Genomic DNA, 13893 nt, shown 5'->3' with positions numbered 1-13893 from the left:
GAGGAGTTTTTTGATCAAAAATACCTTTACAAGGAGATTTCTGATCAAAAATTCCTTTACAAGGAGATTTTTGATCAAAAATACCTTCTGAAGGGGAGTTTTGATTAAAACAGACATTTCATATGCATAAACTACTATGTTATAATTTGCATTTATGTTAAAACCAAAGGCTCTGGGAGGGGGGTCTCCCCCCCCCCTTTGCTGCGGCATTGGTCAAGAGCAAAAAGCTCATTTGCATACGCTGCTTTTAATGGACCAATCGGATGTTGGCTGGACGTGTAACTGTGCTGCAGCGATGCAATTTATTCTTATTTATTTTACTATGTATTATGTATTATCTCTGATGAGGGTTATATGAGCTTCGGTCAGTGGTCGCTTTAACCCATTGGTCAAAATTTGCTAGGAGAAATCATGTTTGTAAAGTTTTGGTCATTGGACGTAGATATAGGAAACAATGAGAAGTTTAAATTTCAGGTGTGCCCCCCCCCCCAAGAGCAAGGGCACCCCCTAAATATCATGAAGGCTCCCCCCCCCAAATGAGAAAAATACACATCAAAACACCTCCCCCTAAAATTTTAATGGCACAGTCTGCGCCATGACCTCCCCCCCCCCCAGGTGGGCATCCCTGTATAATGAAAATAAATAAGTACAGAACTAAAAGGAATATGAAATGGCAATCCCATAATCAGGCACTATTCATTACTTAAGTAAACAGCTAATTTTGTACAGTAATAAATGACCGCATGATCCAAAACAAGGGCGCCCATATAGGGGGCAAGGGGGGGCCTCAAGCCCCATCTTAGAAATTGGAACTTAATTGCTTTTAGTACATTTTTCTTTGCAAAAATGTACTAAAAGCATTTCTTCTCCAGCCATAAATGAGTAATTTATAAAGAAATGTCAAACTTAAGTAACTCTAATCTGTACTGAAATCAGTGACTATGGGGGAAAATATCCTGCTAAACCATGGGGAAATTATCTGAGCCCCCCTTAAAATTTTGCATATGGGCGCCCATGTTACAAAAGGTCGCTCATATCACAGGAGAAACATGCGATCAATTTATTTTAGTTAGTTTTTAGCAAAGAGAAAACATGTAACCAGTTTTGTGAATATAACGCCGACCTATATAATGAAATTCTCTATAAACCGCACAACTTTTCAGAAGTAAACAATAGGTTTTTAAGTTTAAAAAATCTTTTTGTTTTGCCTTGCTAACATAAAAATTGATAGGAAAATTAAATTTTGAGTTTTTCGTCTTTCCAGCTTAATTCAAAGCTTTTAAATGAAAATTAATATTCACAGTAAGGAGAAAATATCAGATGGCTCTTGAAAATGCAGCTGCAAACTATGCAGCTAGCAGAAGTGCAGGATAATTCACTTTCTTTTAATTGTAAAGCATATTTATTTGTGAATGATTAGTTATATAATTAGTGTCTTAATACTCATTGTGGATAGAACTCATTCTGAAGTGATATTATATATATTAGGAATATTAGTTTCAAAATTTTTGTGAAATGACCTATATAACGCAAAAGCTCTGGTCCCAAAGTGTGCGTTATAACGGTCTTCTACTGTATGTCATATGTACACACATATTAGTGTGTTTTTATACAGTACAGTTTCGACCAGCTCTTCGGAGGTAAAATCCAGTTTTGATCGGTTTTTACCAGTGACATGGTCAAAATTGGTTCTGTCTCGCCAAAACTACAACCCGGGTTCTGATGTTGCAAAAAGTAACTTGTTTTTGAGCAAATAAAATGCTTGTGTTTTTCCAAAGCTCTTCTCGTTTCAAGGGAAAACAGATCTGCGACTTAATTTTTTCTTCATATGCGATAGCATCTCCAATAAAGGCAAAAATCATGAAACGAAGACGAACAGTCGAATTCGTATGAAGATTCCCGTTAGGCCATCCTCGTCAAATTCAGAGTTCGTACTCAGTTTCAGAAATAAAATGAAGGAGTTTTGGAGGAGTCTTGAAGGAGTAAAATGAGATTTTGAAGGAGTACTAATGGAGTGTCACTAAATGATGTCACACTTTTTTTCAATATATTTGACCATCAGCACCCTTTATCACAAAGTGTCACACTTCACCCCAAACTCCTTTTCAACACATTTGACCCCCTTCCCCTTTGTCAAAGTGTCACCTTACTCCCCTTCTTGTCATGTCATATTTTTTATAAACATATTGTTACAATAACTGTGTGATGTCTCTTTTTGTCACCCTCTCTCTTCTCGTGACAATTTCATGAGCCCGTCTCCTCCTCAAGGCATGATATCACTTGTGGATGACCCTTTTTACACTATCATAACTGCAGTTAACTAAACAATTTTTTTATTTAACGCAATCACTTAATGTAGTACATTTACTCATGTAGTTTTAAATATTTAAATAATAATTATACAACATGACTTTTGCTGCTGAAAGTGTGGTGAAGAGAAAAACAATCATCATAAAACTTGAAAAAATAGCCAAGCACCAGTTAAGCATGTTTGACTTCACTTAAGAAATGTCTTAATCTTCTAATAAAATTCTCACCTTCAACTTTTATGAATTAACTGTGATCAATTTGCAAATCAAAAAAAATAAATGTACGAAATGACTACATTAAAATCGCCTTAGTGACGAAGTTCGTTGTCAATCAAAGTATTTTAAGTTTCTGTCATAGAGGAAGATTATGTAGTCTTGAACTAAAAAAGAAAGAGTTTTGAAGGAGTTAAAACCAAAATGAAGGAGTTTGAAGGGCCCTTCAAAAATTTTTTATAAATGAAGGAGTATTGGAGGAGTTTTGAACGAGCGTACGAACCCTGGAATTCATTCTCCTGCAATGAAGTGAAAAAGAAGAAAAAAATCACCTTGGAGAAGAGCTTTTCTCTGCCAGCTTTCATCTCTTCCACACTCCTCTTGGAGCTCCTCACTTCTTCCTCCAGCTTCAAGATCAGGGCGTCCCTGGAAAAACACAGCAAACATCATCAACCGAGAAGAACCAATCGCATGAAGTTATGGCAAATTTTTACTGCACTCGGCGAGATATTATCATGTGTCCGGCTCCGGGGGGGGGGGGGGCATATTGCGCCATCAAAATTTTTAGGGGGGATTTTAAATTTTTTATTTATTCAAATTTATTTTTTTTTATTTACAGTTGGCTCTCTGTTTAACGACGGTCTATTTAACGACTTTCTCTATTTAACGACGGCTTTTCACGGTTCCAGATGGTCCATTGTAGTGTTAAAAGCATTCTATTTAAGGACGATTTTTTGTGGTCCCTTGAATGTCATTAAACAGAGAGCCAACTGTGTATATATATATATATATATATATATACAGTTGGCTCTCTGTTTAACAACGCTCTATTTAACGACTTCTCTTTTTAACGATGGCTTATCACGGTCCCAGACCGTCCACTACAGTGCTAAAAGCATTCTATTTAAAGACGCTTTCTATTTAAGGACGATTTTTTGTGGTCCCTTGAAAGTCGTTAAACAGAGAGCCAACTGTATTTTTAGTTTAAAGTATTTATTTAAATTTATTTATTGATTTATTTTTAATTTAAATTATTTAATTTTATTTGTTTGTTTATTTTATGGGTATATGTCATTGGCGTAGCCAGAACTTTTATTTTAAAATAATAATAATAAATAAATAACTAAATAAAAAAATAAATAAATAGATGGATGGATATTTAAAAAAAATAAATAAAATAAAAGAGAGGCGAGAAAAGTCTAGGCACTATGCGAGTAACAGACGTCCAGACATCTAGAGACACAGACTTTCAGCTTTATTATTAGTAAAGACTATGTACAAGAAATGTCCTTAACCATTGTTAAATTATCCATAGCAATTAAGCAACTACCAATTTACACCGCAAACTCAACGGTAACACACATATTTACACCAAAATACGCAAAAACAAAGTGCAAAGGCTTCACATTAACAGAGCTGTATGTTCATTATAAGAAACTATTTAATGGTTAAGTTACTGCAATAATTAAAGATGAAAATTATAGGGGAAAATGCCAAATTTAGCCAGATTACAACAAATTGATCATAAAAATTATTACTATTTACAAAATTTGTAACAATACAGTAGAATACCTTCATAACGCTGACCTATACAATACAATTCTCCATAAACTGCACAACTTTTCAGAAGTAAACAATAGGTTTTGAAGTTTAAAAAGTCCTTCTGTTTTGCTTCGCAAACATAAAAATTGTCAGGCAAATTAAATTTTGAGACAGTTTATCCTCTTACCATCTTCATTCAATGCTTTTAAAAGAAAATGAGCATTCACAGTAAGCAGAAAATACCAGATGGCTCTTGAAAATGCAGCTGTTATGCAAACCATGAAGCTAGCAGAAGTGCAGAAAAATTCGCTTTCTTTTAATTCTGAACCATATATGCAATTTTTAGTCATCACAAATAAATAATCAGTGCTTTAATACTCATTGCAGATAAAACTCCTTCTGTAGTGCTAATATATAGATATATCCTGAACATTAGTTTCAAAATTTGTGAAATGATCTATATAACGCAAAAGGTCTGGTCCCAAGTTGTGCGTTATAACGGTCTTCTACTGTATCAAGCACATAAAAATGACATTTCCCGTTCGAAACATTCGTAGCATACGTTCTCGGATAGTATCGACCATTCGGGTCATTCTCACAAAACAGGAAACATTCCAGAGTTAGAACTTTTTATTAAGTGAGTGATGATTTAAAAAAAAAAAAAAAAAAAAAAAATCCAGCAGCAAAAGGAAAAAAGTCGCATAAAATTGTAAAAAGTTGCCAATTTTTAAAAAATAGTCGCTTTTAGGCAGCTTTCGATTAAAAAAAGTGGCCTTTTTAGTCGCCAGTGGCAACCCTAAAACACAATAGAAGACAAAGAGGAGAAAGAAACGAAGGCACTGACTTGTTGGAAGCAGTTATTTAGGCTTAATTCAAAAAATTTGTTTATTGATTACTTACAAAAATAAAACATAAAATAAGTTAATAAAAGATAGCATTTGTCAAAATAATTTACGATTGTCAAAAACATTAAAACGCTTACAAGATGCAAAAGGATTGAAATCTACATCAGAGGAAGTATTTTTCTCAATACCCGTGTTGAGCACATCGTACCCATTGCCCTTTTTTTTTCAATAAATATCACAAAGCATCAAAAAAGTCGCATAAAATTGTAAAAAGTTGCCAATTTTTAAAAAATAGTCGCTTTTAGGCAGCTTTTGATAAAAAAAGTCGCCAACGGTCGGAAATTATCGCAAAGTCGCCTTTTAGTCGCGAATGGCAACCTTAAAATACAAAAAGAAAGATGAGAAAGAAACAATTAAAGGCACTGACTTGTTGGAAGCAGTTATTTAGGCTTAATTCCAAAAATTTATTTTGTGATTACTTATAAAAATAAAACATAAAATAAGTTAGCAAAAGATAGCATTTGTCAAAATAATTTACGATTGTCAAAAACATTAAAATGTTTACAAGATGCAAAAGGATTTAAATCTACATCAGAGGAAGTATTTTTCTCGACACACATGTTGAGCACATCGCTCTTTCTTTTTTTTTTCAATAAATATCACAAAACATGAAAAAAGTCGCACAAAATTGTAAAAAGTCGGCAATTTTTAAAAAAAAGTCGATTTAGACAGCTTTTGATAAAAAAGTCACCTCCGGTCAGAAATAGTCGCAAAAGTCGCCTTTTTAGAAGCCAGCAGCAACCCTAAAATACAATAGAAGACAAAGAGGAGAAGGAAACAATTAAAGGCACTGACTTGTTGGAAGAAGTTATTTAGGCTTAATTCCAAAAATGTATTTATTGATTACTTATAAAAATAAAACATAAAATAAGTTAGCAAAAGATAGCATTTGTCAAAATAATTTACGATTGTCAAAAACATTAAAATGCTTACACGATGCAAAAGGATTGAAATCTAAAACAGAGGAAGTATTTTTCTCGACACACGTGTTGAGCACATGGTACCCATCGCTCTTTCTTTTTTTTTTGAATAAATATCACAAAACATGAAAAAAGTCGCGTAAATTGTAAAAAGCCGCCAATTTTTAAAAAAATAGTCGCTTTTAGGCAGCTTTCGATATAAAAAAGTCGCCTAGGGTCGGAAATAGTCGCGAAAGTCGCCTTTTTAATCACCAGCGGCAACACTAAAATATAATAGAAGACAAAGAGGTGAAAGAAACAAAGGCACTGACTTGTTGGAAGCAGACTGTAGGGCATCCCTCAGTTCTCTATCCTTCTCTGCCGCGGCTGCTCTCAGCTCCTCGTAGTTTCCAAACTGCGTGGAGAAATAATTTCTCAGTACGACGCAGAAAATTATATGCAAACAAACAACACACATCATTATTCAGGGTTACAGTAAAAGAATATCCCAGTTTAAAAAAAATATTTTTCATAAACTATTACAGGTATCCCTCGTGTAACACGGTTAATTTGTAGTCTTGAAACCGTGTTATACGAAACTTTTTCATAAATGGTTGTTTTACTCATCTTTTAACTAGTGATGTTCCGGATATCCATATCCGTATCCGCGGATATCCGAGGGAGAATAAAGATCTGTATCCGTTACTTTTTTGACGGATCTTAAACGGATCTTTTCTACTCTAAAAATTCTTAAATATTTGAATAAAAGACTCAAATTCCGTTTTATTCCCTATTTAAATTATAAGGTATCATTTCAGACGCCAACGGCCCTCTGAGACATGTTTTTTCCTTTCTTTTTTAATTTTTAGTTTAATATTAGTTTTTGATATTGATTTGGGGTTTCTGTTATTCTTCATTTTGATTTTTCTCGGCATCCTTCCAAAAAAAGTGAGACAACATTCTCTATTAACTGTTTGTAAAGGTGTTCCTGGCTCTGTTATTCCGTCGGTCGGAGTAATCTGGGTGGAATGGGTCAGCGCTGCATTCATGCTGAAATAAAATGAGAAAAATTATTTCTAGACTATCCAGTAGCAGCTTTACACTCTTGTATCCTGTATCCTACATCTACCAAGCAAGCTAGAAATATTTTTTCACATTCTGTTTAAGCATTAATGCAGCGCTGACCCGTTCCTTCCAACTCTCCCTCAATTTCAACGGAGATTTCTTTAAAGAGTAAATCTATTATATTTTCGCGGTAGATGACATTTTTTGAAGAAACAGTGTTATTATTATGACGGGAATACCTTCCATAATAAATTTTAAACTTGGATAGTTGAATTGGGCAAAAAAATATCCGTATCCATATCCGCGGATCTTGACACTAATGATCCGGATCCGTATCCGCGGATCTTGACACTAATGATCCGTATCTGTATCCGCGGATCTTGACACTAGTGATCCGTATCCGTATCCGCAGATCTTGACACTAGTGATCCGTATCCGCGGATCTTGACACTAATGATCCATATCCAAGGATCTTGACACTAATGATCCGTATCCGTATCCGCGGATCTTGACACTAATGATCCGTACCCGTATTCGCGGATCTTGACACTAGTGATCCGTATCCGTATCCGCGGATCTTGACACTAATGATCCGTACCCGTATCCGCGGATCTTGACACTAATGATCCATATCCGTATCCGCGGATCTTGACACTAATGATCCGTATCCGTATCCGCGGATCTACTTTTTCAACGATCCGGCACATCACTACTTTTAACCTAATTAATCATGTACATATCATAAATCCTGTCAATGTGTACCAAGTTGTATCTAAACCATGTACCGTGTTATATCGAAACCGTGTTATACGATACCTTGAAATAATGTCAATCAGGGAATGTGTACCGTGTTATATTGAAACCAAGTCATAAGGTAAAAATTTTATAATAGCTGAAATTTCAGCAAAATAGAACATACAAACGAAAACTGGCAACCAGAACATACAAAAACCCACTGATTTCAAAATAAGAGTAGTTATAAACCATAAAACATAATTATTTTACATACCTCAAATTAAAACTGTTGCGCACAACAAGAAAAAACTTTATCAACTTTCTTTACTAAGAACAAAACGCAAGGGAAAAAAATCTGAGCTTTTTTATAGCAATAAAGTTCGTCTGAGCAACAACAACAAAACGAAATATAAAATAAAATATATAGAATTATTCTATTTATTTTATTTCATATTTTATTTCGACTACATTTGTTATTAATTGCTCGTCAATTTTAGCTTACGGTTAATCCTAACATTATTTTCCTACAATGCATACGAAACAAAATAATATTCATCTTTCTGCTTTTAGAACATTGATGAGAAAAATAAAGTATGTATTTAAAAGTTAAAGTTATACAGGGAAACCTAACTTTTAAACCATAGGCAGACAATTTTTCATGAAAGTTTCATAAAAACAAAGTAAAAATGTATTAGTTATTATCATACATTTTTTAACAGTGTATTGAAGAAAAATGAAATTTCTTCTTTTTAAATTTGTGCTACATCAAAACCATGTAGTATTTAAAACCAAGTTTTGTACTGCGTAATATCGAAACCGTGTTACAATAATAGCAAATTTGGTGCCGTGTAATATCGAAACCGTGTTACACGAGGAACGCTTGTACACTTAACACAATAAATGATACATAAAATAAACAGTGAGTTTTTTAACGTACGTAACTACTTAAATGTGCCGGTTTTGCACTAGCGCAGCCAGAAATTTCTTCTGATCTATTGATCCCAAGAATAAGCAAAAAACCATAACAAGCGCGGATTTCCGCAAAAACTTTTATGCAGTGAAACCTGTGCAAGTTGACCACCTGCAGTGCACTACTTCAGTGGTCAACTTAAAACAGGTGGTTAACTTACAGAGGTTGATTTGTATGATAAGGGCTAATTCCGTGCCTGAAAGAAGCGGTCAATTTAGATAGGTGGTCAACTTAGACAGGTGGTCAACTTACAAAGGTTGATTTATATGATAAGGACTAATTCGGTTCCTGAAAAAGTGGTCAACTTAAATAGGTGGTCAATTTACAAAGGTTGATTTATATGATAAGGGCTAATTCTGTGGCTGGAAAAGCGGTCAACTTAGACAGGTGATCAACTTACAAAGGTTGATTTATATGATAAGGGCTAATTCCGTGCCTGAAAAAGTGGTCAACTTAGACAGGTGGTCAACTTACAAAGGTTGATTTATATGATAAGGGCTAATTCTGTGGCTGGAAAAGCGGTCAACTTAGACAGGTGGTCAACTTACAAAGGTTGATATATATGATAAGGGCTAATTCTGTGGCTGGAAAAGCGGTCAACTTAGACAGGTGATCAACTTACAAAGGTTGATTTATATGATAAGGGCTAATTCCGTGCCTGAAAAACTGGTCAACTTAGACAGGTGGTCAACTTACAAAGGTTGATTTATATGATAAGGGCTAATTCTGTGGCTGGAAAAGCGGTCAACTTAGACAGGTGGTCAACTTACAAAGGTTGATATATATGATAAGGGCTAATTCTGTGGCTGGAAAAGCGGTCAACTTAGACAGGTGATCAACTTACAAAGGTTGATTTATATGATAAGGGCTAATTCCGTGCCTGAAAAACTGGTCAACTTAGACAGGTGGTCAACTTACAAAGGTTGATATATATGATAAGGGCTAATTCTGTGGCTGGAAAAGCGGTCAACTTAGACATGTGATCAACTTACAAAGGTTGATTTATATGATAAGGGCTAATTCGGTGCCTGAAAAAGTGGTCAACTTAGACAGGTGGTCAACTTACAAAGGTTGATTTATATGATAAGGGCTAATTCTGTGGCTGGAAAAGCGGTCAACTTAGACAGGTGGTCAACTTACAAAGGTTGATATATATGATAAGGGCTAATTCTGTGGCTGGAAAAGCGGTCAACTTAGACAAGTGATCAACTTACAAAGGTTGATTTATATGATAAGGGCTAATTCCGTGCCTGAAAAAGTGGTCAACTTAGACAGGTGGTCAACTTACAAAGGTTGATTTATATGATAAGGGCTAATTCTGTGGCTGGAAAAGCGGTCAACTTAGACAGGTGGTCAACTTACAAAGGTTGATTTATATGATAAGGGCTAATTCTGTGGCTGGAAAAGCGGTCAACTTAGACAGGTGGTCAACTTACAAAGGTTGATTTATATGATAAGGGCTAATTCCGTGCCTGAAAAAGTGGTCAACTTAGACAGGTGGTCAACTTACAAAGGTTGATTTATATGATAAGGGCTAATTCTGTGGCTGGAAAAGCGGTCAACTTAGACAGGTGGTCAATTTACAAAGGTTGATTTATATGATAAGGGCTAATTCTGTGGCTGGAAAAGCGGTCAACTTAGACAGGTGATCAACTTACAAAGGTTGATTTATATGATAAGGGCTAATTCCGTGCCTGAAAAAGTGGTCAACTTAGACAGGTGGTCAACTTACAAAGGTTGATTTATATGATAACGGCTAATTCTGTGGCTGGAAAAGCGGTCAACTTAGACAGGAGGTCAACTTACAAAGGTTGATATATATGATAAGGGCTAATTCTGTGGCTGGAAAAGCGGTCAACTTAGACAGGTGGTCAACTTACAAAGGTTGATTTATATGATAAGGGCTATTTCCGTGCCTGAAAAAGTGGTCAACTTAGACAGGTGGTCAATTTACAAAGGTTCATTTATATGATAAGGGCTAATTCCGTGCCTGGAAAAGCGGTCAACTTAGACAGGTGATCAACTTACAAAGGTTGATTTATATGATAAGGGCTAATTCCGTGACTGGAAAAGCGGTCAACTTAGACAGGTGATCAACTTACAAAGGTTGATTTATATGATAAGGGCTAATTCCGTGCCTGAAAAAGTGGTCAACTTAGACAGTTGATCAACTTACAAAGGTTGATTTATATGATAAGGGCTAATTCGGTGCCTGAAAAAGTGGTCAACTTAAATAGGTGGTCAATTTACAAAGGTTGATTTATATGATAAGGGCTAATTCTGTGGCTGGAAAAGCGGTCAACTTAGACAGGTGATCAACTTACAAAGGTTGATTTATATGATAAGGGCTAATTCCGTGCCTGAAAAAGTGGTCAACTTAGACAGGTGATCAACTTACAAAGGTTGATTTATATGATAAGGGCTAATTCCGTGCCTGGAAAAGCGGTCAACTTAGACAGGTGGTCAACTTACAAAGGTTGATATATATGATAAGGGCTAATTCTGTGGCTGGAAAAGCGGTCAACTTAGACAGGTGATCAACTTACAAAGGTTGATTTATATGATAAGGGCTAATTCCGTGCCTGAAAAAGTGGTCAACTTAGACAGGTGATCAACTTACAAAGGTTGATTTATATGATAAGGGCTAATTCCGTGCCTGGAAAAGCGGTCAACTTAGACAGGTGATCAACTTACAAAGGTTGATTTATATGATAAGGGCTAATTCCGTGACTGGAAAAGCGGTCAACTTAGACAGGTGATCAACTTACAAAGGTTGATTTATATGATAAGGGCTAATTCCGTGCCTGGAAAAGCGGTCAACTTAGACAGGTGATCAACTTACAAAGGTTGATTTATATGATAAGGGCTAATTCCGTGCCTGGAAAAGTGGTCAACTTAGACAGGTGGTCAACTTACAAAGGTTGATTTATATGATAAGGGCTAATTTTGTGGCTGGAAAAGCGGTCAACTTAGACAGGTGATCAACTTACAAAGGTTGATTTATATGATAAGGGCTAATTCCGTGCCTGAAAAAGTGGTCAACTTAAATAGGTGGTCAATTTACAAAAGTTGATTTATATGATAAGGGCTAATTCCGTGCCTGGAAAAGCGGTCAACTTAGACAGGTGATCAACTTACAAAGGTTGATTTATATAATAAGGGCTAATTCCGTGACTGGAAAAGCGGTCAACTTAGACAGGTGATCAACTTACAAAGGTTGATTTATATGATAAGGGCTAATTCCGTGCCTGGAAAAGCGGTCAACTTAGACAGGTGATCAACTTACAAAGGTTGATTTATATGATAAGGGCTAATTCCGTGCCTGGAAAAGCGGTCAACTTAGACAGGTGGTCAACTTACAAAGGTTGATTTATACGATAAGGGCTAATTCCGTGCCTGGAAAAGTGGTCAACTTACAAAGGTTGATTTATATGATAAGCGCTTATTCCGTGCCTGGAAAAGCGGTCAACTTAGACAGGTGGTCACCTTACAAAGGTTGATTTATATGATAAGCGCTAATTCCGTGCCTGGAAAAGCGGTCAACTTAGACAGGTGGTCAACTTACAAAGGTTGATTTATATGATAAGGGCTAATTCTGTGCCTGAAAAAGCGGTCAACTTAGACAGGTGATCAACTTACAAAGGTTGATTTATATGATAAGGGCTAATTCTGTGGCTGGAAAAGCGGTCAACTTAGACAGGTGATCAACTTACAAAGGTTGATTTATATGATAAGGGCTAATTCCGTGCCTGAAAAAGTGGTCAACTTAGACAGGTGGTCAACTTACAAAGGTTGATTTATATGATAAGGGCTAATTCTGTGGCTGGAAAAGCGGTCAACTTAGACAGGAGGTCAACTTACAAAGGTTGATATATATGATAAGGGCTAATTCTGTGGCTGGAAAAGCGGTCAACTTAGACAGGTGGTCAACTTACAAAGGTTGATTTATATGATAAGGGCTATTTCCGTGCCTGAAAAAGTGGTCAACTTAGACAGGTGGTCAATTTACAAAGGTTCATTTATATGATAAGGGCTAATTCCGTGCCTGGAAAAGCGGTCAACTTAGACAGGTGATCAACTTACAAAGGTTGATTTATATGATAAGGGCTAATTCCGTGCCTGAAAAAGTGGTCAACTTAGACAGGTGGTCAACTTACAAAGGTTGATTTATATGATAAGGGCTAATTCTGTGGCTGGAAAAGCGGTCAACTTAGACAGGAGGTCAACTTACAAAGGTTGATATATATGATAAGGGCTAATTCTGTGGCTGGAAAAGCGGTCAACTTAGACAGGTGGTCAACTTACAAAGGTTGATTTATATGATAAGGGCTATTTCCGTGCCTGAAAAAGTGGTCAACTTAGACAGGTGGTCAATTTACAAAGGTTCATTTATATGATAAGGGCTAATTCCGTGCCTGGAAAAGTGGTCAACTTAGACAGGTGGTCAATTTACAAAGGTTCATTTATATGATAAGGGCTAATTCCGTGACTGGAAAAGCGGTCAACTTAGACAGGTGGTCAACTTACAAAGGTTGATTTATATGATAAGGGCTAATTCCGTGCCTGGAAAAGCGGTCAACTTAGACAGGTGGTCAACTTACAAAGGTTGATATATATGATAAGGGCTAATTCTGTGGCTGGAAAAGCGGTCAACTTAGACAGGTGATCAACTTACAAAGGTTGATTTATATGATAAGGGCTAATTCCGTGCCTGAAAAAGTGGTCAACTTAGACAGGTGATCAACTTACAAAGGTTGATTTATATGATAAGGGCTAATTCCGTGCCTGGAAAAGCGGTCAACTTAGACAGGTGATCAACTTACAAAGGTTGATTTATATGATAAGGGCTAATTCCGTGACTGGAAAAGCGGTCAACTTAGACAGGTGATCAACTTACAAAGGTTGATTTATATGATAAGGGCTAATTCCGTGCCTGGAAAAGCGGTCAACTTAGACAGGTGATCAACTTACAAAGGTTGATTTATATGATAAGGGCTAATTCCGTGCCTGGAAAAGTGGTCAACTTAGACAGGTGGTCAACTTACAAAGGTTGATTTATATGATAAGGGCTAATTCTGTGGCTGGAAAAGCGGTCAACTTAGACAGGTGATCAACTTACAAAGGTTGATTTATATGATAAGGGCTAATTCCGTGCCTGAAAAAGTGGTCAACTTAAATAGGTGGTCAATTTACAAAAGTTGATTTATATGATAAGGGCTAATTCCGTGCCTGGAAAAGTGGTCAACTTAGACAGG

The 13893-nt window shown here is 36.0% G+C and overlaps 1 protein-coding gene across 1 annotated transcript in view; it reads right to left on the bottom strand.

The window, feature by feature from the left end:
• The window catches only part of LOC129232422 (early endosome antigen 1-like), a 129887-nt gene that overhangs the window by 80480 nt on the left and 35514 nt on the right, over positions 1-13893 (bottom strand). The window contains exons 11-12 of the mRNA XM_054866567.1: positions 6201-6283; positions 2855-2948 (exon numbers count right to left, since the gene is read on the bottom strand). Of these exons, the coding sequence (XP_054722542.1) occupies positions 2855-2948; positions 6201-6283 (177 nt within the window). The remainder of the gene's footprint in view (positions 1-2854; positions 2949-6200; positions 6284-13893) is intronic.

The sequence above is a fragment of the Uloborus diversus genome, unplaced genomic scaffold, assembly GCF_026930045.1.
Source record: "Uloborus diversus isolate 005 unplaced genomic scaffold, Udiv.v.3.1 scaffold_12, whole genome shotgun sequence".
NCBI classification, from domain to species: Eukaryota; Metazoa; Arthropoda; class Arachnida; order Araneae; family Uloboridae; genus Uloborus; species Uloborus diversus.
The sequence above is the reverse complement of the archived record's forward strand: the minus strand, read 5'-3'. Positions and strand labels throughout refer to the sequence as shown.